Source organism: Talpa europaea, assembly GCF_964194135.1.
Source record: "Talpa europaea genome assembly, chromosome: 14".
In the NCBI taxonomy this organism is placed as follows: Eukaryota; Metazoa; Chordata; class Mammalia; order Eulipotyphla; family Talpidae; genus Talpa; species Talpa europaea.
In genome coordinates this window covers 61,649,557-61,674,680 of record NC_140082.1, presented here as the reverse complement: position 1 = coordinate 61,674,680, position 25,124 = coordinate 61,649,557, and the positions used below count along the sequence as shown (strand labels likewise).

Below are 25,124 nucleotides of genomic sequence, written 5' to 3'. Positions count from 1 at the left end.
AATATTTTTTTGCCAATTTTGGTCAAGGGGGCTAGTTGATTAACCAATACATAGTATTACGTTATCAATAATTAAAAGCTACCATTTAAAAGTACTTACTACCAACCAGGTGCTGTGCCCAGTATATTATATACATTTACCCATTTAATCCTCACTACTATTGAGGTTATTACTCTTACTTGATTTTTTAATGTGAGGAAACTTAGGGTATCTTCAGCCAAAATTTTTCCTCTGAATTCCTGTACTTGGTATCTCTTGCCTAGATCACATGACCTCTTAGATGCCTCAGAGACACATCAAACTTCATGGGGTCAAGATCTACCTCATAATCCCAACCCAGAACAGAGATACTTCCAGTGGTTCCTGATTTAATGAATGACTCCACTGTGCACTCAGCTGAAATTTACAGGTTATCTTTGACACTTTCTTCTTTTTCACTTCCTTTATTCAAACCTTTCTTAGTTTTATAACTTTTATCTTCTAATAGTTTCTCTGGCCAACCTACTTCTCATGGTCACCCTAGTGCAAGTTGTCACCAACTCTTCTCTGCACTTAGCACTTGAGCTTCCCATTAATCCACTGTCTTATTCCTACCCCCTTAACCTATGTGGAGCATAGCCAAAGTGATCCTTTCAAAATGTATATGTCCAATTAATGATGAGGATATGTTTTGAGAAATGCTTTGTTAGACCATTTTGTCATTGTGGGGACATCAAGTGTAATTACACAAATCTAGATGGTATAACCTGTCACATACCTAGGCTCTGTGGTAAAGCCTATTGGGATCACTGTTGTATATGCAGTCTGTCATGATAAAAATCATTAAGTAGCACATGACTGTGCTTAGTTGTGCTTAAAACACTGTGATCTGGCTCGTTCCCACCTCTCCAGCTTCATTTTTTTTTTTTAAAGATTTATTTATTTATGCATACAAGAGCTGGGGTACAGGCCAGAGATGCGGGGGGTGAGAGGACTCAGCAGAGACAGAGCGGGGAGTAGAACAGGCAGACTGACTGAAATACACTGCTGAGGGGAGCAGCGGGCAAGACAGGAGAGGTCTGCCACGCCATATGGGTTTCTCCCTGGCTGGCCAGGGATCTGAACTCGAACTCGTGCTACAGAGGCTGTGGATTGCCTCATAGTGCGGTGCTTAACCCCTTGCACCACCAGGGAGGCCCTCCAGCTTCATTTTGTACCCTCTTTCTCATATTCTATCCCTTGGAGCTAATTTGTACCTTTCTCATTCGTTATACTGCTAGGCTTTTTTTCCTGCATTACCTTTGCACATGCTGCTCACTCTACCTGCAATGCTCTTCCTTCACCTCACTTCTAATTAACTTTTACTTATCCTTTAGATTTCATTTTTAACCTCTTCAGAAGTTACTTTCTGTCTGCCCTGACAAAGACTACATCTTATTAAATCTTTTCATACCCACTATGTAACTTTTTAGTTGCAGCTGCCACAGTTGGGGCTTTACATTGTTAATATGATTGCTTGGGTAGTTTTGATTAGAAGCCCTACCAGAGAAAGTGCCATTTCTGTTTTTCTTCAAGCTTCATTCTAGTTCCATGCATAGCACTTAGCTTCTCTGACCTTTTTCATGCCCCCCTTCCCTTGCTAGTTACTCCCCAAGCACAGTGACCGTTTTTCCCATTCCTTGAATATAATAAACGTTCTCTGTCACAACTTTTTATCTACTATTTCTTCTGTCCAGACACATTGCTTTGACCTCATACTTTCTTGTGCCAAATCCTTTTCAGACTTGACCTCCTTAGAGAAGCTTTCTCTGACTATCCCATGTTACTTCCCTACATTGAGATCACCTTGTTTATTTTCTTTATAGCAATTAAATAGTGTACTTAGTATTTTATGTATTCGATTATCATGTATCTTCTCCCACTAGAGTGTTACTTCTCTAGAGATATTTTTTCTATCTTTTCCCCTTGAATAGTGCTGTGTTATCATTCAGCGAACACTTGTTGAATGACTGAATGAACATCCCAGTTAAAGCAATATTCGCAATCAAATTCACTTGTCTGTACAATCCGTGTTCTCAACTTAATAGTCTTCTTGACTGACCAAAGTAAACTAACAGTTAGCATGATATGAAAATTAGCCATATGCTATATGCATTGCTCTCTAAACACCTTTACATATATTACTACCTCATTTAATACCCATTTTACAAATGAAGAATTAGCAACACAGAGAGTAACACCATAAGAAAATGGCAGGGCCAAGATTCAGGCATAGCTAGTCTAGAGATGTGCTCTTTTTTTTTTTAATTTAAATATTTTATTTTATATAATTCTTACATCTTTTTTCATCTTTGCACAATGTATGCATTTTCATTTTGGTTATATTCCCCATACAATTGCACACCACACCCCCCATTTTGACTCTAGTCCTTCCTTTCCCCTCACCCCTCACCACCCTCCAGCCCCCCCGCCACCACCCCGGTAGTGTGTCTCTGGTTTATAGTTGCTTGTTGATTTTGATTTTTACTTTGTACTGATTAGTCTTTTTCCTGGTCCCTTATTTAGGTTTTCTAAATTCCTGCTATGAGTGAGATCATCCAGTATTTTTCTTTTTCTTTCTGACTTATTTCGCTGAGCATGATCCCTTCTAGCTCCATCCATGTTGCTGCAAACTGCATGTGTTTATCTTTTTTGATTGCTGAGTAATATTCCATTGTGTATATATACCACATCTTCTTGATACAGTCATCTATTTTTGGGCATTTGGGTTGCTTCCATAACTTAGCTATGTAAATAGTGCTGCTATAAACATAGGGGTCCAGGTGCCCTTTGGAATTACTGTTTCTGTGTCATTTGGGTAAATACGTAGGAGTGGAATTGCTGGATCATATGGAAGCTCTATGTTTAGTAGTTCAAGAAATTGGAGATGTGCTCTTAACTATTATGTTATAATGCTTCTCAAATAAGGAAAAAGATTAAAAGTAGTAGGTCAGAATCCCCTGCATGGAAAAGGAATGGATGTTTCTTTGAGGCTCACACCTCTCCTTCAGTCTCCACTCACATATTGCCTCTCAGAGAAGCTAATCAAAAACAACTTTATGTAAAACTACTCTTTTCTTCCCCCACTCCACATTCCCTAATCTTATCATTTTGCTTTATTATCCATCCCCGCCCCCATGCTTATCATCACTTGATTTGTATATTTATTTGTTACTCTTCCCTATACTCAATTCCTTGAGAGAAGGTACTTTGGCTGTCTTGCATGCTGTTATATCTAGTTCCTAGAGCACTCTATACACACTCAGTGAATCAGTGAGTGGTTACTACTTTTTCTCAAATAAACTGTATTTTTATTGGTAACGCCATGGTATGTGCCCTATCTACTATTGTTGCTGTGCAGCTGTGTTGTATTGGTTGAGGCTTTTTAGCAAGACATTATGGCATCTCTCCCCCTTTTCCCCAACAACTTTACTGTCTTTGGTCATGATTGCCCATAGAAGCTATTAGCATGTCCCATTAACAACCATTCCCATATCCAGGCAAGAGAGTAGAATGAAAGCAAGAGAGGCTTTGATATGACTATCATAGTAACTTAGATGAGAAAAAGATGGTTCTAAAGTAAAACAAATTTTGGGCCTCCCTGGCGGCACAAGGGGTTAAACACCTCACTATGAAGTAATCCACAGCCTCTGCAATACGAGTTCAATCCCCAGCCAGCCAGAGAGCATTCCACATGGCGCAGCAGACCTCTCCTGTCTCTCCCGCTGCTCCCCTCAGCAGTGTATTTCAGTCAGTCTGCCTGTTCTGCTCCCCACTCTGTCTCTGGTGAGTCCTCTCACCCCCCACAGCATTTCTGGCCTGTACACCAGTTCTGGTATGAATAAATAAATAAATCTTTAAAAAAAATAAATAAAGTAAAACAAATTTTTAAATGAGGAGTGATAAATAATAATTTTGTTACAGGGCAGGGTGAAGGAGTACCCCGGGGCCCCCCAAACCTGCCCATTCTACACAGGTTCTGCCATCCACTGCAGTAGGACAAAAAATGCTCTAGTGTATCAGACCTTCAATAGAAAATAACTTTAATACAATTAGTGTGCAATAAAAAGAAGATAAAGAATAGATAAAATAATTTTCACATGACACACAAAAATTATCTATCCCCTTGTGGATAAATTCCCAGCCAAACAGGGTTGGCCCCAAGCAGAACTGTTGAGGCTTGAAAATTTGCCCCAACTCTAAGGTACTTTCTACCCATAGGAAAGGGGCAGGAGGGGCCAGACTGGTTGTAAGGAAAAGAGCAAAACCAAAACCCAAGTCAAGATAAAGGCTGCCAAGACTAAGGTACAAGTCTAAGGTAGAGAAGCAAGTGCAGCTTCTTTTCATGTCTCTCTGCTCCATGTGCCTCCTCCAGGCTCTCTTCTTGATCTCCTTCCTTCCTTCTCTTTGTCTTCTCTGGTTTCTCTGCCTTGCTCAGCTCCACTCCTCCTTGGGTGGGGCAAGGACTCTGGAGCCTCCTGTTTCCCTGGGGATTACTTTGTTATAATTTGACTATAATCAAAAGGGTGTTCTAAACAATTTTTAAGTTGGAAGAGGGAGCTTTTGCTCATCTAGAGTTTTATGAACAGTGTTTATTTTTGGAATGTAGAAAGTGTTTTTTCCTAACTTCTGTTGTGTAATGAAGATATAACTGACATATAACATTGTGTTTGCTTTATATGTTTATATGTGTTTGTATATATTGTGAAATGATTACCATGACAAGTTTAAAAAAAAAGTTTTTCACTAAGTCAAAAGAACAGCTGAACCCCTATGCTTATGGCAGCACTATTTATAATAGGTGAGACCTGGAAACAACCCAAATGCCCCAAAACAGATGACTGGATCAAGAAGATGTGGTATATACACAATGGAATACTATTCAGCAATCAAAAAAGATAAACTAATGCCATTCGCAACAAAAGGAGAAAGAAAAACATCAGATGGTTTCACTTACAGGAGGAATAGAGGGGAATCAGATAAGGCATTAGGGGAAAAATAATAACAAGAAAAAACATAACAAAACAAAAATAAACAGACAACTATAAATCAGAGCCATTCTGCAGGGGAGTGGGAGGGAGAGGGATAAAACAAGGAAGGGAAGAGCTCAAGGGACTACAGTGATAGTGCACAAGTGAACTGGTGGTGGAATTCTATGGGGACTACACCTGAGAAAAGAAAGCAAACATTGTAAAAACTGTACACTACACATAGTTGTATAGTGTATTTTGTATAGTGTATTTAAGAACACATTCACTATACATAGTTGTATTTTTTTTCTTGTGATGAGAACTTTTAAGATCTGCTCTTTGTAATATTATAGTATTGTTAACTTTTAAGATCTGCTCTTTGTAATATTATAGTATTGTTAATCGTAGCCACCATGCTGTACATTACATCCCCGTGAGTTATCTTGTAACTGAAAGTTTGTGCCTTCACCTGTTTCACCCACCTCCTACCTGCCTGCCTCTGGCAATCACCAGTCGCGTCACTGTATCTGTGAGTTTGATTGTATTTTTTTTTTAGATTCCATTTATAAGTGAGAGAGATCATCCTTTATTATACAGTGTACGTGTCCGATTATTAGGTTTTCAATATGTGCTCTCCCTCTCATAAAAACTTGTTTTTTAAATCTTTTTTCAGTTTTTACAATGTTTGCTTTCTTTTCTCAGGTGTAGTCCCCATAGAATTCTACCACCAGTTTACTTGTGCACTATCACCTTAGTCCCTTGAGCTCTTCCCTTCCTTGTTTTATCCCTCTCCTTCCCACTCCCCTGCAGAATGGCTCTGATTTATAGTTGTCTGTTTATTTTTGTCTTGTTATGTTTTTTCTTGTTATTATCTTTTTCCCTAATGCCTTATCTCATTCCCCTGTATTCCTCCTGTAAGTGAAACCATCTGATGTTTTTCTTTCTCCTTTTGTTGCGAATGGCATTAGTTTATCTTTTTTGATTGCTGAATAGTATTCCATTGTGTATATACCACATCTTCTTGATCCAGTCATCTGTTTTGGGGCATTTGGGTTGTTTCCAGGTCTCACCTATTATAAATAGTGCTGCCATAAGCATAGGGGTTCAGCTGTTCTTTTGACTTAGTGAAAAACTTTTTTTTAAAAAAGATTTTGTTTATTTTTGCACAGAAGAACTGGGGTATAGGCAGGTGTGGGGGGAGGAAGGGTGGTCGGCAGAGTGGGGTAAGAGGATTCACCAGAGACAGAGCAGGGAGCAGAACAGACAAATTTACTGCTAAGGGGAACGGCAGGTCAGACAAGAGAGGTCTGTTGTACCAACTGTGGGTTAGTGCCCACAGGAATTGAACTCAGGCCATTGCAGTAATAGCACTGAGATTTAACCCCTATGCCACCAGGGAGGCCCTCATAAAACTTCTTTACCTATCCTACTTCCCCTCACCCATAGATCTTACACTTTGATAGTCACTCAGAATCTGTAGCCCCATGTTTCACAAAGTGGCTTGAGGGTTATCTACAATAGAATTCCCTTAGGCACTTTATTAATAGTACAGATTTTATGTGTATGAAGAGCTTCCTGGTCATTCTAATGTACACTAGAGCTTTTTATAGCTGGTGAACCCCTCCAGCTCTATGATAGTCCCTCTTGACTGTTTTGAACTCCCTTTTCCAGCTTGGTTCTTTAAGAGTCACACATAACTACATTTAACTACATTCTAGATTTCCAGGGGATTACTGCCTACTATGACAGTACCTGGATTCTTCCATTTTCTGTTTTATTCACTCTGTTACCACTTCTTATCTTTCCCTCAATACATGTAAGTACCCTTTCTCTTTTCCCTCACCAACACCAGCACGCTTCAGGATGAGGATCTAAAATTGCTTCTGTCCCTACTCTTCCTCTTTTTTTTTTTTTTTTTTTTTTAAAGATTTATTTTATACAAGCACTGGGTACAGTCAGAAGCGTGGGAGGATGAGAGAATTCACCAGAGCCAGAGCAGGGAGCAGAACAGGCAGACTAACAAAGTACACTGCTGAGGGGAGCAGCGGGCGTGGCAGGAGAGGTCTGCGGGCCCTGTGGGACCCTCGCTGGCAGCCAGGGATCGAACCGGTGCAGCAGAGGCTGCGGGCAGCTTTGCAACCCAGTGCTCAACCGCTGTGCTACTGGGGAGGCCCCCTACTCTTCCTCTTTCCTTCCTTCATTTATCTCCCTTGGAAAGGACTCCAGTTCGCACAATTTCAATTAAAGCCTCCAAAATGTCTCCTTCCAGTGCTTCCTTGCCTTAGCTGAGTTCTGTTCTATAGCTTGAATATAATTACTAGTTATTTAAGAACACAGTCCACTATCATTTCAAACTCAATATTGCTAAGACTAAATGGATCACTTTTATCCCTAAACCAAATTCTTTTCTCTCACTTTATTCTAAAATAATATTGATTTGTTTAAATTGCAGGCTCTTCAGCAAAAGCCCTTGTCAGTTTAAAAGGTAAGAATCAGCATGATTCTTTAGCTATGGCATAAGCTAGAAATTTAATTCAATAAGTTAATTTATATAGTGTTTCTCTTTTCTAAGTCATGATTCATTATAGCTTTAGAGTAATTGATTTTGACTAATGATAACTTTAAATCCATATGCTATAATAGGACAATTGATTGTTGGTTGTAAGAAATTATTAAGAAATTTTTTCCTAGAATTACTGGTTGAAGAATTCTCTAACTAAACACATCAGACAATGTAACTAGATTTAAAGCATTTATTAAAGAACTCTACTAAACTGTATTTTTGCATTCTGGTTTATTTTTTTAAGTATCTTGATTCTAAGTAGTAATATGAAGTCTCTTGAAATAAAACAATGATAGTACTTTCGTTTTTCTGAGAAAAAAGACATATTCCTTGGTCTTACTGTTTTTTTTTAATGTAAGTACACTAGACTAACCATCTTAATATAGCTTATTTTGAAATTTTATCTCTTGAAAAATTCTACTGGGTTAATAAATTTGGAACCAAGCTAGATGTTTTGAAAGGTTTGTTAGTACTTTTATTTTTTAAAGCTATTATGTCGTAGTTTCGATAGGTGAGTTACCAAATTAAGTCCTGGCTTGAAAACACTAATTTTCCAGAACTACCCTAAGTAATGTATTTGCCTAATAGGATCAACTCTGTCTCACCCTTTTCTTTTGTACTCCTTAAAATATATGTCTGGAAAAGTGTATCTTTATTCTTTTTCTCCCAATATTAAAATTCTTTCTTATAAAAAATACTAATATACCTGTGATATAAATTTGATATAGAAAATGCTGATGAGTAACTAGAGGGAAACAAAAATAAATTTTGTGTATATTCATCTCAGTTTTTTATTTCTACATATAAACATATCCTTTATTTTCATAATATGTCTAAGTTACTTGATTGGGTTTTTTCTGATTGCAGACAATGCTGAAGACATTTCTTTGAATTAAGGAAAGCAGAAACACCACATACATTTCAGTTTTGGATTTCAAGGGTTTTACATATTGAAGCAGAGAACATTTAAAAATGTGCTCCAAATTCAAGGATAGAAGTTTTTCCATTGCCCTGCTTTCAGTCAGATTGTATCTTAAGACACTGGCAAATTAGAATGAAGGAATTATTAAAAAAGAAAGAAATAAAGAACCCATACATATTTTAATATGAAAATTTAATACTTTCAATATGCATTGCCTTGTCAAATTAGAGAGTTTCATAGAAAAAGACAGGTGAGCTTTGATTATCTTTGATAATTTAATAAACTAAAATTATCTGTATTTTTCTATATTGGTAAATATTTCAATATATTGCTATTATTAAAAAGGCAATGTTCATAATATGAAATCCATTGAGCTAAACTTAAATCTTATTAGTAATAATTATTTATTACAGAGGGAAGCTTATCTAACACATGGAATGAAAAGTACAATTCTTTACAAAAAACACCTGTTTGGAAAGGCAGGAATACAGGCTCTGCTGTGGAAATGGTAAGGAATTAGTTTTTCTTACACATTAGAATATGATAGCTGAATTGTCTGTATTATTGTCATATGCAGATTTTTACAACACAGTAAAAATTTTCCAAGGTTTTCCCCCACTCCAAACTTTTGAGTCTTTAAGTGTCATTGAGCAGTATTTGATCATATTTAGGTAAATAATCTGTAGCCTATGTTAATCTGATTATCATTATGTATTTGTTAAGTAATTACAGTTTTTTAAATAGGCAAAACCAAAAAACTCCCAAGAACCCTAAATCATACTTGTATTGGAATGTTAAAAAAAAAAAAAAAAGACTCTGGTCCGAAAAAAATACATAAGCAGGTAATAAGATATTATAATCTTCTGTAGGTCAAGGTACATGCATTTAGAAGTGGCAAATAGAGATGGACATATGACTAATGACTAATGATTTTGGGGGCCTTCACTCACCCTTGCTAGCTAGGCAACTAGGATTTTAAGGGGTCAGTCATGAAACAAGTGTGGCACTGGAATAGACAGCAGTGGAGTAGCGTGGGCAGCTTGCCCAGGCTTCTCTAGTCAGGTGCGGGACTTCCTCTAGTCTGTCTGTGCTAACACCATCATCTTTTCTTCTTCTCTGCCCATGGTCAGGGGAGAGGAACAAGGTAGAAGGGACTCCCTTTTAAACCTATGGAATGATGAGACTTTCAGTGGGCTTAATTTCAAGGGTCTGAACCTCCAGCTGAAACCCAGTTGGTTGCACCCATAAGCTGCCCTCTGCACCTACCTCCACTCCAAGTAGGCATGAAACTCCGGCTTAAATGGTGGGAGAAGCATTTGGAAAAGGATGTGGGTGGCATTCTGATGTAATTTCTATTCTCTATTAATGAAGTCTCAATCTCGGGTGAATTGTAAAAAATTTTTTGTATTACAAACCCGTAAGTGTTTCATGTATTTTGGATACTTAAATTTTTTTTTTTTTGGTAGTTTTACTGTCACTTATCAAGTATCTATTATAAAATATCTTGTAGGGAAATTCAGTTAAATTTTTGACAGCAGGTCTAGCACAATGTTGTATACATTTAGTCTCTAGAGTGATTTAGTAACTTTGTCACAGCCCAGCCCTATGCAGCAGACATAATCATGTGGTATATCCAACTGGTATTAATCCAAGCACTAGCATAATGAGAACTGGAATTTCCAGAACTTGTTTTCCTATCTTCACCATTCAAGAATTCCAGTGTACTAAGGAAATGTAGGTTCTAGTTTTAATCATCAGCTAGGTGTTTCATTTGCAAACAAATTACATAAACATGTGTCTTGCTATTTACTAAATCTAAAATTTTTTGTATTTGACTTTGTGTGTTTTGTATTATCTATATTTCATCCTTCTACACTGCCAATAATCCAGTGTTAGCTGTATTTTCAAATTATAGAATTATGTTTTGGAACAAAAAAGGAAATTTTCAGTCTTTTCATTAAATAAAAAAAATTTCTGTCATAGCCTTTCAGAAATTCAAAACGAAGTCGACTCTTTTCTGATGAAGATGACAGACAGATAAATACAAGGTCACCTAAAAGAAATCAGAGGGTTGCAATGGTTCCCCAGGTATGTGTGTGCTAAAATTTTGTTTCCTGTGAAAGTAAGTAAACAATTGCTCTGCATAATCAAGTTTGTATTTCTTATTCTGTTACATTCTAATAACAAGTTCTTTTCTTTAAATCAGTACTCCAATTCAACTCCTGTTTCAGTTACCTAGAAAAGGCCATTATTTTATTGAAAACCCAACTAAAAAGCCAGTCCTTGGTTTTATAAGTGCACCCGTTTCTTTTAAGCATGGAGATTGTGGACATTAAGCAAGTAGATTTGTATGGGATCCATTTAGAGTTTTGCATAGAAACAAGAGTTGGGGAGAAATGTTTTACTTTATCACCAAGATAAGTATGCTGAATATTTGCTTCTATACAAAAGAGGAAAATATATAGCATGAAATCATACCTCCTTTATCATTTTTGTCATCTTTTGTTACTAGGATAATTAATCATAGCATGGGCCTCTCTGTGGCTCAAGGGGTTAAGCACCGCACTGTGAAACAATCTGCAGCCTCTGCAGCGCGTGTTCTATCCCCGGCTGGCCAGGGAGCTACCCACATGGTGCAGCAGACCTCTCCTGTCTTGCCCACCTGGTGCTTCCCTCAGCAGTGTATTTCAGTAGATCTGCATGTTCTGTTCCCCACTCTGTCTTGGTGAATCCTCTCACCCCCACACTTCTGGCCTGTACCCCAGATTTTAAATAAATCTTTAAAAAGAAATTTAAAAAATCATAGCAGACATGTAAGAATCAGAGGAGTGAATGAAAATTGGATAAGGAAGGGCCTCCCCAGTGGCGCAGTGGTTGAGCACTGGGTTGCAAAGCTGCCCGCAGCCTCTGCAGCACCAGTTCAATCCCCGGCTGCTCCCCGGCCACCGGAGGAGGGTCCCACATGGCGTGCAGACTTCTCCTGCCGCCTGCTGCTCCCCTCAGCAGTGCACTTTGGTCTTTCTGCCTGCGCTGCTCCCCGCTCTGGCTCTCGTGAATTCTCTCACCCTCCCATGCTTCTGACTATACCCAGTGCCTGTATAAATAAATAAATAAATCTTAAAAAAATATATATATATATAATTTATTAAAAAAAATTGGATAAGGAAATACCAACTTCAAAAATAATGAATTTTTTATGTATTGAATGTCTAATTTTTGATTTAGTTATTCCCTACTTTGCTTTGACTTTTTTCCAGAAATTTAAGATTTTCTCAGTTTGTTGGGTAATAGTAGAGGTGATTTGGCACCAAAACAGCAATATGCCCTCCAACAACAACAAAAAAAATAAAAAAATTCACATTCCTTTATGATAATTTCCAATAGTAAAGTGTTTTCCTGTTCTGTAAAATCAACGAAAATGTATTTTGAATTTTTTTTTAACATCAATGATAAGTATGTATACATAGGCTTCTAAGTTCGACCCAGTCTAAACTCATACACAGTGTACATTTTTTGACTTGGTATTTGTATAAAGTTAAATGGCTGCTATTGTATTGACTTTAGAGGTGCTTTATTATTAGGCTAATTAGATGACTTGACTCTAATTTTTCAGTTTGCAAATTGTAGATTTTAAATCTTTTTTTTTCCCTCTACTTTTTTATTTAGAAATGTGCCTGGTTATTTCAGTCTTAATTTATCTAATTTGTGCCATATTTCTTTACCCTCCTTGAGGACATTGTCTAATTTTACTCTTGCATTCTGTTTCCTTAAAGAATTGTCCAGAACTGAAAAATGATAAATAGGATCTTTTATTGAGAATTTAGTATGTGACACTCTAAATACTTCATATGTATTCCTTTGATCTAATCTTGAAGAGCCCAAATGAGATAGGCTACTGTTATATATTATTTCCCATTTTTCAGGTAAGAAAACAGGTAAAGGGAAATATCTTGTTCAAGATCTCAAAGTTAGAAAGTGCAGGCTGATTCTAAAATGACAAGCAGCTAGTCCTAGAGCCCTTCTTTTTTGTTCTTGTTTTAACACTTTTATTGAGATATAATTCACATATCATATAATTTACCTATTTAAAACATAGAATTCAGTGGTTTTAATAAATGCACAGAGTCGTGCTGCTATTACCTAACCAATTTTGAACTTTTTCATCACCACAAATGAAACCCTGTAGCAGTCATTCTCCATCTTCAATTTGTTGAATAAATCCTCAGAAGTGTAATTGCTACAAGGGTATTTACATTTAAACTTAGCAAAATACTGCCAAATAATCTACTCCTAAAAGTTGTAATAGTTTATATTTCCACTAACATTTTGAACATATTTCCCCCACACTCAACCGAATGATCTTTACTACAGTTTTATATCCAGTGAGCTACCAATACTCTTTATAAAAACTTGGGTCAATAATTCAGTAGGAGGGCCTCCTTGGTGGCGCAAGGGTTAAGACACAACCTATGAAGCAATCTGCAGCCACTGCAGCATGAGTTCGATTCCCGGCCAACCAGGGAGCAACCCACATGGCTCAGCAGACCTCTCCTGACTTGCCCGCTGCTTCCCTCAGCAGTGTATTTCAGTCAATCTGCCTGTTCTGTTCCCCACTCTGTCTTTGGTGAATCCTCTCACCCCGCCACACCTCTGGCCTGTACCCCAGCTCTTGTATGCATAAATAAATAAATCTTTAAAAAAACAATTCAGTAGGAAAAAAATAGCATGCTTTCTTTTTTCTTTAAATATTCAAGGTAAGGTTTATTATAAAAAGGGAGAGAAGAATAAAGGACACTTGCATAGACATAAACTGGCAGAAAGAGCTGCCCCTAAAAGGTACAGATTTGTTGAAAGAGAGGCTTGTGTAGTCACAGGCAGGCAGGAGAGCTGCTGCCAAAATAGCACTTTTTGTGGTGATAATGTTTTAATCATAATTTGGTTATTATTTATGCTAAATAACTCCCACCATTAAAAAAAAAAACCCTTTTACATTAAAAATTTTTATTTTCTAAGTACCATGTAACAACCTGAATTGGTTCTGGGACAGAACCAATATTAGTAGAAAAACTGGAGAAATTTGAATAAAGACTGTAGATAATAGTATTGTACTAATAATGTTAATTTCTTAGTTTTGACAAGCAATGTAAAATATTTTAAAAGGGGGGGGAACCGTAGACAGTGGGCATATGGGAGCTCTGCAAATTTTCTGTAATTTTTCCAGAATAAAAAGTTTATAATGAAAAATAAAAAGTAAATTTTTTCCTTTACTTATTCCAGATCTAAATCCCTCATGCATTGCTAACCACTGTAATTAATTTGTAGTTATCCTTTTAGACCATTTTAGCACATCTAAAATTACAGATATGCATTTGTAGAAAATATATTATTTAATGTACATAGTTTTAAAATTATATTTACAGTATTGATGATATTGTAACATGCATCATTCTTTTTTTTTTTTTTTAAGATTTATTTATGTATGCATACAAGAACTGGGGAATAGACCAGGGGTTTGGGGGGTGAGAGGATTCACCAGAGACAGAGCAGGGAACAGAACAGGCAGACTGACTGAAATACACTGCTGAGGGGAGCAGTGGGCGAGTCAGGAGAGGTCTGCTGCACCATGTGGGTAGCTCCCTGGCCGGGGATCAAACTTGTGCTGCAGTGGCAACGGATAGCTTCATAGGTTGCGTCTTAATCCCTTGAGCCACCGGGAGGCCCTGTAACATGCATCATTCTATAGTTTATTTTCTTCACTCAAAAGTCTGTTCACCATCCTCATTGCAATAAAAGGAAGGATGGAAGGAGGGAAGGAGGGAGGGAGGGAAAGAAAGAGGAAAGGAAGGAAGGCTGGCTGGCTTCACAATTTATGTATAATTTATATGTATGGGCATTTGAATGGTTTCTAAGTTTTTACTATTATAAACAATGCTGTGATGAATATCCCAAGCATGTTTGTATAAATTTTCAAATGTTTTTCTAGGACAGATGCCTAAAATGTTGGACTTGTCAGATCATGGGATATGCACATTTAAAAATTTTATAGTGCCATATCATTCTCCAAAAAAATTGTACTGGTTTATACTTTCTCCTGACAACATGTTGTAGAGCCGACTTTCTCAAATGCTTCCTAATTCAGTATATAGCCAAACATCTAGATTTTTGCTAATCTGATAATGCCATCTCACTTGTTTTTAGTTGGCATTTCATCTACAAATGACAAGATATTTTTTGTTTAACAACTGTTAACTTCCTTTCCTGTAAACTTTGTTTTTCCCCCATTTTCTGTTAGACTGTTGGTAGTTTTTTATTAGTTGGTAAACATTATGTTTATACTAAGAATTTTAGCCCTTTGCTCATGTTGGCTATCAATTTTTTCATAGTTTATGGTTTGTCATTTGACTTTATTTCTGTAGTTTTCACCAGGCAGAATTGAAAAAAATTTTAAGGAGCAAATAAAGCTTACCTTTACATATCTCCTTGAGTTTATGCACAGAAGGACCTTCTCTAATCTAAAATTTATAGTTTTAGAATTCTCTCATATTTCTTTTTTTTTTTTTTAAATGTTTAAATTGTCAGTCCATCTGGAATTTATTTTAGAATAAGGAGTGCAGTAAGACTGTAACCTAATTTTTTTCCAGAGGACTACTTAGTTGTCCTGGTAACATTTACTGAGTAATCTATCTTTACATGAGTTAAAATGCCTCCTGCATCACAAGCTAAAATCTTATATATATTTGGTATGATTTCTACACTTTGTGTCTCTTTGTGTCTAGTATATCTCTGTATATACTAGTATCAGATTGTTTTTCCTTGCATATAAATGCATGTAATTGTCTTGTAAAACTGTTATTTTTTTACATTTTCTTAAGTATTCTTGCATATTTATTTTTCCATATCAACTTTATTTTTTTTAAAGATTTATTTATTTATTTATTTATGCATATAGGAGCTGGGGTGCAGGCCAGAGAAGCAGGGGGTGAGAGGATTCACCAGAGACAGTGTGGGGAGCATAACAGGCAGATCTAATGAAATACCCTGCTGAGGGGGGCAGTGGGCGAGAGAGGAGAGGTCTCTTACACCATATGGGTCACCTCCCTGGCCTGGGATTGAACTCATGCTGCAGTGGCTGCGGATGGCTTCATAGTGCTGCATCTTAACCCCTTGCACCACCAGGGAGACCCCCCCATATGAACTTTATAATCAGTTTGACTAGGAAAAAAGTCCTGTTGGGATTTTTATTGGTATTGTACTAATATAAGTTAATTTATGGGACATGACCTATGTCATATTGAGTCTGCTTATCCAAAGTGGTCCCAGTAATTTAAGCCTTAATGTCCCTCAGTAGACTTAAAATTTTTTTCCATGTCAATTTTGCACATTTTTTTAATTCTAGTTTTTCAGTTTTATTGTTTTTTATTAGTCAAAACCAAAAACCCATTAGAGCCCCTTCTCTCTTGCTCCTACCTCCAAACCCTTTCCCCTCTGGCACCCTCAGTTGTGTTGTCACTAATTTTTTTGTTTTTTTACATTCATTTGCTCTACTTTATATTTTACCTCTGTGTAAGATTACCCAATACTTGTCTTTCTCCTTTTGACTCATTTCACTTAGCATATCCTCTTGAATTCCTTTTATTTTGGTGCAAATGGCAAAATTTCATTTGTTTTTTGACTGAATAGTAATTCATGTGTGTGCATGTGCGCTCACACGCATCAGCCATGTAATCCTGTTATCTATCCATGGACGCTTAGATTGTTTCCATATCTTGGAAATTATAAAATAGTGCTGTAATAAGCAGAGGGTCAAGGATTTCATAGTCTTTGGATAGCTACCCAAAAGTGGTATTGTTGGATTACTCTATTTTCAGTTTTTTGAGAAATCTCCGTACTGTTTTTAAAGTGGTTGTGCCAATTTGCCTTTCCATTAACAGTGTATGTGGGTGCCTTTTTCTCCATACCTTTGCCAATACTACTTGGTACTAGCCTTTTTTATGTGAGCCATTCTGACAGGTATAACATGATATCCCATTGTGGTTTGATTTGAGTTTCCCTAATAATCAGTGATGATGCATTTTCATCTTGCCTGTTGGCCTGTTTAGAACTTCTGCCTATTTTTTGATTGGGTTGTTTGTTTTTTTCTATTATTGAATTGTATGAGTTCTATATATACCTTGGATTTTAACATATTGTATGTATGATATGCAAGTATCTTCTCCTACTTAGGCACTCTGTTCTGCTGATATTCATATGTAGAAACTTTTTTAAAAAAATATTTATTTTATTTATTTATACATACAAGACCCGGGGTGTATGCCAGAGGTGCGGGAGGTGAGAAAATTCACCAGAGACAGAGTGGGGAGCAGAACAGGCAGATCTACAGAAACACACTGCTGAGGGGAGCAGCGGTGAGACAGGAGTTAGCTGTTAGCACCACTGGGTTAGCTTCCTGGCCAGGGACAGAACTCTTGCCAAAGTGTCTGGGGATAGCTTGATAGAGCTGACAGTTTAACCCCTGCACCACCAGGGATCCCCTCACTGGAATTTTGATATGCATTATATTGTATCTGTATATTACTTTATGTAGGACAGTCATTTTAGCAATGTTCATTCTCTCCACTTATGAGCATGGAATATCTTTCCTGCATTTTGTGTTCTATTTCTCTATACAATGTCTTGTAGTTTCCATTCTACAGGTCTTTTACCTCCTTTGTTAAATTTATTCCTAGGTATTAATTCTTGATTGTAAATGGAGTTTTTTTCTTTTAGCCATTGTTTGTATAAAGGATTGCAAGACTTTGTGTATTGATTTTGTTGCCTTCCACATTACTGTACTAATTTATTGTTTCTAATAATTTTTTAGTGGTGTCTTTAAGGTTTTCTATAAATGTATATATTATGTCATCTGCAAAGAGTGATAGTTTCACTACTTCTTTTTCAACCTGGATTCCTTTTATTGGAATAATTGTTCTGGCTAAGTCCTTCAATACTAAATTAAATAGAAGTTGTGAGAATGGGTAACCTTGTCTTGTTCCCGATCTTAAACGGAAAAGCTTTCACTTTTTCACCAGTTAGTATATTAACTGTGGTTTTGTAATATATGGCCTTTCTTATGTTAAGATAAGTTTTTTCTGCCCTCCTTCTATTGAAAGTTTTTTTAATCATAAATAGGTGCTAAGTCTTGTCCAGTGTTTTGTCTGAATCTATTGATATGATCATATAATTTTTGTTCTTTTATTGATGTGATGTCTTACATTAATTGATTTCTGTATGTTGAACCCTCCTTGCATGCCTGGCATAAACCCCACGTGATTAATGTATTGTTGAATTCAGTTTGCAAATTTTTTTTTTTTGAGAATTTTTGTATCCATATTCTATGTGTCAGTGTTCTATGTTGATCTGAAGTTTTCTTTTTTTGTGATGGCCTTGTCTGATTTTGATATCAAGGTAATTTGTTCTCACAAAATGATATTGGAAGTATACCCTCTTCAATTTTTTTTTGCAAGCATTTGAAAGAATAGGTGTTCTTTAGAGGTTTGGCAGAATTCACTTATAAAACCATCTGGCTCTGGGCTTTTGTTTTTTGGAGATTTTTGACCATTGTTTCAGTTTTCATACTTGGTTTTTGTTTTTGTTTTTTTAAAAAGATTTATTTATTTATGCACAGAAGAGCTGGGGTACAGGCCAGAGGTGTGTGTGGGTGGGGGTTGAGAGGATTCACCAGAGACAGAGTGGGGAGCAGAACATGCTAACTGACTGAAATACACTGCTGAGGGGAGCAGTGGGTGAGTCAGGAGAAGTCTGCTGCACCATGTGGGTTGCTCCCTGGCAGCCGGGGATCGAACTCATGCTGCAGTGGCTGTGGATTGCTTCATAGGGCAGTGCTTAACCCCTTGTGCCACCAGGGAGGCCCCAGTTTTCATACTTGTGATCCATTTCTTCCTGATTCTTTTTTGGTAAGCTATATAGTTCTAAAATATATCCATTTCTTCTAGATTATGAATTTGTTGGTGTATAGTTGTTCTTAGTAGTCTCTTATGATCCTGTGTATTTCTGTTATCTCTTGGAACTTCCTCTTTCATTTCTTTTATTTTTTAATTTTCCTTTTTTTTTTTAAAGATTTATTATTTTTATTTATTTATACAAGCACTGGGTTCAGTCAGAAGCGCAGGAGGGTGAGAAAATTCACCAGAGCCAGAATGGGGAGGAGATCAGGCAGAAGGACCGAAGTACACTGCTGAGAGGAGCAGCGGGCAGCAGGAGAGGTCTGCGCGCCATGTGGGACCCTCCTCTGGTGGCCGGGAAGCAACCTGGGATCGAACCGGCGCTGCAGAGGCTGTGGGCAGCTTCGCAACCCAGCGCTCAACCGCTGCGCCACCGGGGAGGCCCCCTCTTTCATTTCTTATTCTATTACAGCTTTCTCTTTTTTGTGAGCCTACTTAATTTATCGATTTTATTTGTCTTCTCAACCAGCTCTTAATTGCATTGATCTTTTGTGTTATCTTTCTGGTTTCTGTGTTACTTATTTTCAATCTGATTTTTTAATTTCCTTCCTTCTGCCTACTTTTAGTTTCATTTGTTCTTTTTCAAGTTCCTTTTAGGTGTACAGTTAAATTGCTTGAGATTTTTCTTGTTTCTTGACACCAATCTTGATATCAGTCTTCCCTTTTGGGAAAACTTTTGCTGTGTTCCATAGGTCCTGATAATGTGTCTTAATTTTCATCTGCTTCCAAGTATTACTTTATTTCTGTTTTAATTTCCCCATTGACCAATGGTTATTTGGAAGCATGTTGTTTAGTCTCCACATGTTTGTGATTTTTCCAGTTTTTCTTTTGTGGTTGTTTACTAGTTTAACAGCATTGTAATTATAGAAGATATTTGATGTGATTTCGGTATTTATAAACCTATTGACAGTTTCATAACTTGCATATTTCTTTTTTTTAATACAATTCTTTCCTAAATACTTGAAAGAAATCTTTTTTTTTTTAAAGATTTATTTATTTATTTATACAAGCACTGGGTACAGTCAGAAGCACGGGAGGATGAGAGAATTCACCAGAGTGGGGAACAGAACAGGCAGACTGACGAAGTACACTGCTGAGGGGAGCAGTGGGCAGCAGGAGAGGTCTGCATGCCATGTGGGACCCTCGCCCTGTGGCCGGGGATCGAACCAGCGCTGCAGAGGCTGCGGGCAGCTTCGTAGCCCAGTGCTCAACCGCTGCGCCACCGGGGAGGCCCGAAATCTTTTTTTTTTTTTTTAAGATTTATTTATTTATTTATATAAGCACTGGGTACTGTCAGAAGTGCAGGAGGGTGAGAGAATTCACCAGAGCCAGAGCGGGGAGCAGAGCAGGCAGAAGGACCGAAGTACACTGCTGATGGGAGCAGTGGGTGGCAGGAGGGGTCTGCGCGCCATGTGGGACCCTCCTCTGGTGGCCGGGGAGCAGTTGGGGGTCGAACCGACGCTGCAGAGGCTGCGGGCAGCTTCACAACCCAGTGCTCAACCGCTGCGCCACCAGGGAGGCCCAACTTGCATATTTCTTAAATATATTCCTAGTGTTTAGAATTTTGTTCTTGCCATCTTAACCAGAATATTTTTTCTGTTTTATTGTATAAGCGGTTCTCATTTATATACAGAAAGATGTTTAATTTTTTAAAATACGGATTTTTGTGTATGTATTTTATGTACTCCCAATTAAGTTCTGTTACTGTTTTTAATGGTTCTAGTTCATTTTCTAGTTCATTTTCTAGTTTTCTGAGTTATTCATATCATCTATATATAATAGTAATTATGTCTTCTCTTTTACAGTTTTTATCATCTAATTGGTTAATTTTATTGAAACAGTATTAAAAGATAGTGGTGACAGTCAATATCTTTGCTTTATTCCTCACTTTAAGGAGAAATTTTAAGTATTTTAGCATTGAATATGATACTGACTTTTTTATTAGAATGAGGAGAGATGTGTTTTATAGGTAAAGAAAGTATCCATCAACTATAAACCAGAGACACATGGGGAGGGGGAGGGCGGAAGAAAAGAAGAGGGATTAAGGTCAAAATAAGGAGGGTGGGAATTGTATGGGGAATATAACCAAAGTGAAAAGCATACATTGTACAAAAATAAAAAATGATGTAAAAATTATATAAAATAAAATATAAAAATATTAAAAAAGAAAGTATCCATCAACTTGTATTTCCTTGATCTAATTGTTTCTCAGTTTTGTTAATCTTTCCAAAGACCCTTTTTAAAAAATATAATTTATTTATTTTCATATATTTTAAATCATTGTTTATTTTTGTGCTATGTTTGCTTTCTCCTCTCGGATATAGTCCCCATAGAATTCCCACCACTAGTTCACCCTTGCACCATCACCATAGTCTTCTGTGCTCTTCCCTCCCCTGTTCTGATCCCTCTCCCTCCTCCTCCCCTGCAGAATGTCTCTTATTTATAGTTTGCCTGCTAATTTTTTTTGCTTATTATTTTCCCCCCAATTCCTTAAGTGGTTCCCCAGTAGCAATACTTTTCTTTTTCTTTCTTTCTTTTTTTTTAATAATGGCTTCTTCTTTATTTTTTTTTTAAAGGTTTATTTATTTATGCATACAAGACCTGGGATACAGGCCAGAGGTGTTGGGGGTGAGAGGATTCACCAGAGACAGAGTGGGAACAGAACAGGCAGATAAACCGAAGTACCCTGCTGAGGGGAGCAGGGGGTGAGTCAGGAGAGGTCTGCTGTGCCATGTGGGTAGTTCCCTGGCTGGCTGGGGATCAAACTCGTGCTGCAGAGGCTGCGGACAGCTTCATAGCTTGTTTCTTAACCCCTTGCGCCACCAGGGAGTCCCCTTTTCTTTTTCCTTCTGACTTATGTCACTGAGCATAATCCCTTCCTGTATCAATGTTGCTGTGAATGGCATGAGTTTATCTTTTTTGATTGCTGAATAGTATTCCATTGTGTATATATACCATGTCTTCTTGATCCAGTCATCTATTTTTGGGCATTTGGGTTGTTTCCATAGCTTACCTATTATAAATAGTGCTGCAATGAACATACAGGTGCAGGTTTCCTTTTGAGTTAATGTTTTTGTGTCCTTTGGGTAGATTCCTAGCAGTGGAATTTTTCATTCCTAGGAAATGCTGGGTCATATAGTAGCTTCATTTTCAGTAGTTTGAAGAACCTCCACATGGCTTTCCATAGTGGTTGGACCAGTTTGCATTCCTACCAGCAGTGTAGGAAATTTCCTTTCTTTCCACATTCTCACCAACATTTGTTTTTTCTGGTATTTTTTTTTTAAAGATTTATTTATTTATACAAGCACTGGGTACAGTCAGAAGCGTGGGAGGGTGAGAGAATTCACCAGAGCCAAAGTGGGGAATAGAACAGGCAGACTGACGAAATACACTGCTGAGGGCAGCAGTGGGCGTGGCAGGAGAGGTCTGTGCACCATGTGGGATCCTCGCCGGTGGCCAGGGATCGAACCAGCGCTGCAGAGGCTGCGGGTCAGCTTCGCAGCCCAGCCAGCGCTCAACCGCTGCACCACCAGGGGAGGCCCTTGCTGATATTTTTTTTTAGTATGCACCATTCTCACTGGTATAAGTTGGTATCTCATTGTGGTTTTGATTTGCATTTTCCTGATTATAAGGGATGTTGAACATTTTTTCAGATATCTGTTGGCCATTTGCATTTCCTCTTTGGAGAAGTGTCTTTTTGGCTCTTCTGCCCATTTTTTGACTGGCTTGTCTATTTTTGTTCAGTCATGTGAATTCTTTCTAAAGAACTTTTGGTTCAATTGATTTTCTCTACTTTTCAATTTCCTTTACTTCTGTTCTAATATTTATTTTCTTTCGGCTTGCTTTTTGTTTTCTTTGCTCTCCTTGTTTCTTAAGGTGGAAGGGTACGTTATTTGCAATCTTTTGTTTCTAATTTAGGCATTTTATCTATAAATTTAAGTTCCTGCAAGCACTATTTCTGTATCAGTTTAACTCCTGGTATATTGGGATTTTTTTAGTCATTTTGTCTACTTTTTTCAAAGTAGGTTTATTTCAAAGTAATAAAGATTTACATATTATCTTTATTACATATAATTAGCAGTTTTTAGCTTAGAATAAAAGTGTTCACATTTAAAATTTTCCTGAAAAAGATATTTAAAAATAGACATCTTAAAGGAGCCAAAAAAATTGAATATATCTTGTAGCAGATATTTTTCTTTAAATATTCACATCTTAAATGCTCTTAGGAAAAGGTTAACCAACTGGCTAGAAATCATTTACAGTTGTCAATGATTAAATTTTCCTTATATTTGAAGAACCTGTTAATGACACATAATGAATTTAATGTTGCAAGCATTTAACAATTTAATGAAACATGTCATTTTACCTATCTATACAATGATCCAGGGATCTGCATTTCCTGGTGGGAATGAGGGACTGGCCGAGGACTGGGGCCATGGAGAAACTGCAGCAAGGCCTGACCATGCATGTCCTGGATGCCTCTCCCTTTTTTTCAACACCAGATTGAAGTGACTTGTTATATGCTTCCTATGTGGCATTTTCTTCTCTATCCTTGGAACTGAATTGCTATGGTTTCCTGGGAGCGTATAGCTATACCTTGCTGCATTAGCTTGTACAGCTGAAGAAAATGTTTGACATAAGATCACTTGCAATGATTATTATGCTTTTGTATTTGGTGTTTATTTTACCCTGTGTGCTGCTTTTTGGTGGCATGAGGGTCTGGCCTTATTCTGAATATTGCATTTCTTATAAATGACCTGGTGTAGTCTGTCATACATTCCACATGCAAGGGATGCAGTAATTAAATGTGTTCTTCTCTCCTATATTGAAAATCAGAAATTCTTCAAAAGAATACTTCAAAAGTTGATATTCTGTTTTTGGTAAAGCCTGCTTTTCTTGATACAGTAATTGCTCCAGAAACAACTACAGTGATTGTACAGGATTGTTTCATCTATTTCTATTCTATTAAGAGTTTTTTCCCCATGAATATTGAATTTTATCAAATGTTGTTAGCACCAGTGGAAATAATCACATGGTTTTTATTATTGTGTGTGATAATTAATAATGGCAAATTATATTAATAGCTTCTTAATACTGAACCACTGTTGCATTCATGACATGAATTCCATTTGGTTGTGATATATTCTTTTTTTTTTTTAAGATTTATTTATTTATACATACAAGAATTAGGGTGTAGACCAGAAGTGCAGGAGGTGAGAGGATTCACCAGAGATAGAGTGGGGATCAGAACAGGTATATCTACTGAAATACATTGCTGAGGGGAGCAGCTGGCGAGGCAGGAGAGGTCTGCCGTGCCATGTGGGTTCCTCCCTGGCCAGCCGGGGATCCAACTCATAGCAGTGGCTGACCATAGCTTGATAGCGCTGTCTTTAACCCCGTTGCCACCAGGGAGGCACGGTTGTGTTACCTTCTTTTGATATTCTGATGGCGTTTATCTGGTAACTTTCTTTGTTTTAGTCTTTTTTTTTTAATTGAGATATAGTTAACATAACATTATATTAGTTTCATGTGTACAACATAATGACTCAGTGTTTGTGTTTATTATAAAATGATCACTACAGTAAGTCTAGTTAGCATCTATTACCATAGTTATAATATATGTGTGTGTGTGATAAGAACTTGCCCTCAGTGGCTTTCAAATATGCAATACATTATTATGAACTATTTTCACTATGTTATACTTTACATTCCCACAACTTAATTATTTTATAACCAGAAGTTTGTATCTTTTGACCATTTTGCCCACCTCTAATACCCTCCAGCCCCACCTCTGGCAACTACCAATCTATTTTCTATCTTTATATGAATTTGGGAATTTTGAGGGTTTTTTCCTTAAATTACAATATAAGTTAATCAAAAGTTGTGTGTTATCTCTATTTCACTTAGCATAATACTCTCAGAGTCCATCCATGTTATTCAAATGGCAGGACTTCTTTCTTTTTTTGTGACCAAATAATATTCCATTGTATATATACATACCACATTTTCTTTATCCATTCATGTATCAGTGGACATTTAGGTTACTTATATGTCTTGGCTATTATAAATACTGCCATAATGAATAGGGGTACAGATATGTTTGCTGTTATTATTTTAACTTTCTTCAGATAAATACCCAAAAGTGGAATTATTGTATCACATGGTAGTTCTATTTTTAATTTTTTAACAAACTCTGTACAGTTTTCATAGTTACTGCACTAATTGATATTCCCACATAGTTTACCAAGAGTTTCCTTTTTTCTACATCTTCATCCACACTTGTTATTTCTTATCTTTTTAATAATAGCAGGAGTGAAGTAATGATCCCATTGTGGTTTTGATTTGCATTTCCTCTTTGGAGAAGTGTCTTTTTAGCTTTCCTGTCCATATTTTGACTGGATTGTTTACTTTGTTTTTGTTGAGTTGCATCATTTTTTTGTACATCTTTGTGCTCAATCACTTATCAGTAGTATTGTGTGCAAAAATTTTCTCCCAATCAGTAGGGCATCTCTTTATTTTGGTTAATGTCTCTTTTGCTGTATAGAAGCTTTTTAGTTTGATGAAGTCCCAACTGTTCATCTTTTCCTTCACTTTCTTTGCTTTGGGGGATATATCTTTAAAGATGTTACTGAGATGTATGTCATGTAGTG

General features: G+C 37.0%; 1 protein-coding gene across 4 annotated transcripts in view; it reads left to right on the top strand.

Annotated features, from left to right (window-relative positions):
* The window catches only part of LIN9 (lin-9 DREAM MuvB core complex component), a gene marked incomplete at both ends in the record, with an annotated part of 69,469 nt that overhangs the window by 2,078 nt on the left and 42,267 nt on the right, over positions 1 to 25,124 (top strand). For 3 of the 4 annotated variants that reach the window (XM_084253362.1, XM_084253361.1, XM_084253360.1), the window contains 3 exons: positions 7,441 to 7,473; positions 8,887 to 8,981; positions 10,457 to 10,561. In XM_084253362.1, coding sequence (XP_084109488.1) covers positions 7,441 to 7,473; positions 8,887 to 8,981; positions 10,457 to 10,561 — 233 coding nt within the window. The remainder of the gene's footprint in view (positions 1 to 7,440; positions 7,474 to 8,886; positions 8,982 to 10,456; positions 10,562 to 25,124) is intronic. The other variant, XM_084253363.1, reaches the window with a different exon arrangement.